We start from the raw sequence: 2424 nt of genomic DNA on the forward strand, positions 1-2424 counted from the left end.
AGTTTAGTTTAGTTTAGTTTAGTTTAGTTTAGTTTTTTTAGTTTAGTTTAGTTTGTTTATTTTACCCAGTCAAGCCCATTTTGATGCAATTGCACCTAAAAAAATGAACAAATAAAATATGTATTATCTCAGACATAGTCTGCGGAGTATCATTGAACTTACAATGTGATATAAAACAATAACTATCGTAACGTAGAAATAATGTGTTCAGATCTGTATGCACTTTTAGAACAAAAAAAAAAAAGATTTCCGGAACAAGTTTGCATGTTCTGTTATAAGTCCTAGGGTGGGAGTTTCGTTTGTCAAGTTAATTTTCTCTTTACAATGAAAAACATTCAACTAATTCAGCTAAATTACATTGAAACTATTTTTGTAAAATATCGTGTTAGCTGTAGTGACTTTTTTTCCCTCTAACTAAATTTTTGAGCTAGGTATTTTAAATTAAATCCTGACATATTTTGTATGGTATATTATATGTAACAAAGGTCTGCCATATAATTGGCACGCTCAAAATTCCGCCGCTCGAGTCAACCCTTTCTTTTTTCCGCGCGTTCTGTTTACCGTCTCTATGGTTACAGAGCAAAACGCTGCTGAAGCTGCACAGTATTTGACATACCGCTGCTCGCATGAGAAGTAAATTAGAAAACCTAATTTGCTCAAAATGAGTCATTCTGCCAAGCGCACAGTCACTAATAAAAATAAAGGTCACCCGGTGGCGCGGGAGCGGCTTTATGACCACTTATATGGTGAGTCGAGTTGGCTAAAGCTAAGCTAACAAATGTAAAGATGCTAACGTTCCCTGATGTCTGTCATAGATCCAACTTACACTGTGTCATCAGAGACGGAGCACACCAGGGCCTGTCTCAGGGCCATGAACCATCGAGGCTTTGTAAGTTGTTCCAGTTTTAGTSAGGGGCTGTTATTTATTTTTATTTATCAACAATACATGTTTCGGTGATAGTGATTTTTTTTTGTTAGTTTTTTTTTTTATTAAAACACCTGTAAACTCTGATTTGTGATATTCCCTTGTTTTTAAAGCATTTACTTTTCTTTTTTTTCTTTTATTTTTGTAGAGAAAAGTCCCAGAGTTTGCACTGATGTTTAGTGACCAACCATATTATAAGGTTAAAATGGACCCTGCATACCCTGTTCCATCTTTTTCTGATTACCATCGTCGAGGACAASCTGGGCAGCGCAAAGAGGCTCTGCTGCAGCTGGCTGGGTAAATAAATAAGCAGGATTTTCTGCATTGCTCCAATGTTACATGCCTTAATCAGCTTGTGGGTGTGATTCTTCATTATCCTTTTTTGGCAGGGTACCAAAGTCTCACACTCTGCTAAAAACAAAAGAATGTCATGTGACTGGAGCTGATTACTGGAAATATTTTAAAAGGTTTGATTTGCCAACCTACACTCTTTGATTGGACAAATATGACAGKAAAGATGTAAAGATTAATTTGTAATCTGTCACTGATAACTAACTCATTTGTTTCTTTTTAGTCCTTTAACTCCTTTCCAACATCAGTTTCCACCAAGTCTAATAGGTGACTTGCCAAGGTAAGTTTCACACATTCCATCTGTGTTTTATTAGTAGTAAATATATTTTCTTTTTTTTTTATCTTTGTGTGACTTCAGAGAAGACTTCCTAAAAACKGGTGGAGAAGAGCCCACCCACCGCAACGTGAAGGTTCAGACGGACTACAGAGAGAGTGAAACACAGACAGACCCATACAGCCCGGAGTATGTGCTGCAACCTGGGACGACTCCCTCAGAGCTCCTGCAACTGGCARCTTTAACTTGGGGTGTCAGAGCTTCACTTTTTATAAACAAAACAAAGAACATCCAACTTTGAAACCATATAATTCCTCCAGGCATTTGATTGCCGTTCTGTGAGTATGTTACATGACTTATAATGCACTTTTTTTTTTTGTTCTGTCAATACCATTTAGGCCATGGTCTGCCAGCCGGCCTGGCTGAGGTGGAAATGATAGAGCGAGCTCGAGCGAAACGAGCTTGGGAGGCCAGCCTTCCTCCGCTGAACGACTTGAGCCAGTTCCACAAGAGGATGCGGATGGTGGAGGAGATGGAGGCCAAGGAGTGGGCTTTCAGGGAGCAACGAATCAAAACGTGAGGCGTTCAACAACTCAAACACTTTCTCAACTCAGCACGTCCAAAGAGACATGCATTTAAAATGGTTCCTTCTTAATTAAAAAATAATAATAAAAGGAAGATATTTTTCAAAACATAAATGAAATACTGTAAATTAATTTTTTGTAGATCGTAAGTAAGTAAGTAAGTAAGTAAGTAAGTAAGTAAGTAAGTAAGTAAGTAAGTAATTACCTAATTTCCCTCTGGGATCAATAAAGTATTTTTGAATTTAAATTGAATTGAAGTAAGCAAGTCTGCTACTGAGTGAGTGAGTGAG

The 2424-nt window shown here is 37.5% G+C and overlaps 2 protein-coding genes across 2 annotated transcripts in view; both read left to right on the forward strand.

The window, feature by feature from the left end:
- Positions 1-611: 611 nt before the first annotated feature.
- Positions 612-1662, forward strand: LOC106531309 (protein MAATS1). Its single transcript, XM_014027141.1, has 5 exons — positions 612-746; positions 816-889; positions 1074-1222; positions 1315-1392; positions 1500-1662. The coding sequence occupies exons 1-5, from the start codon at positions 662-664 to the stop codon at positions 1558-1560; spliced, it is 447 nt and encodes a 148-aa protein (XP_013882595.1). The 5' UTR covers positions 612-661; the 3' UTR covers positions 1561-1662.
- Positions 1663-1666: 4 nt separating this feature from the next.
- Positions 1667-2424, forward strand: part of cfap91 (cilia and flagella associated protein 91) — a gene marked incomplete at both ends in the record, with an annotated part of 5190 nt that continues 4432 nt past the window's right edge. Inside the window, 2 exon segments of the mRNA XM_014027140.1 lie at positions 1667-1801; positions 1949-2126. Coding sequence (XP_013882594.1) covers positions 1667-1801; positions 1949-2126 — 313 coding nt within the window.

This window comes from Austrofundulus limnaeus, unplaced genomic scaffold (genome assembly GCF_001266775.1).
Source record: "Austrofundulus limnaeus strain Quisiro unplaced genomic scaffold, Austrofundulus_limnaeus-1.0 Scaffold619, whole genome shotgun sequence".
Classification (NCBI taxonomy): domain Eukaryota; kingdom Metazoa; phylum Chordata; class Actinopteri; order Cyprinodontiformes; family Rivulidae; genus Austrofundulus; species Austrofundulus limnaeus.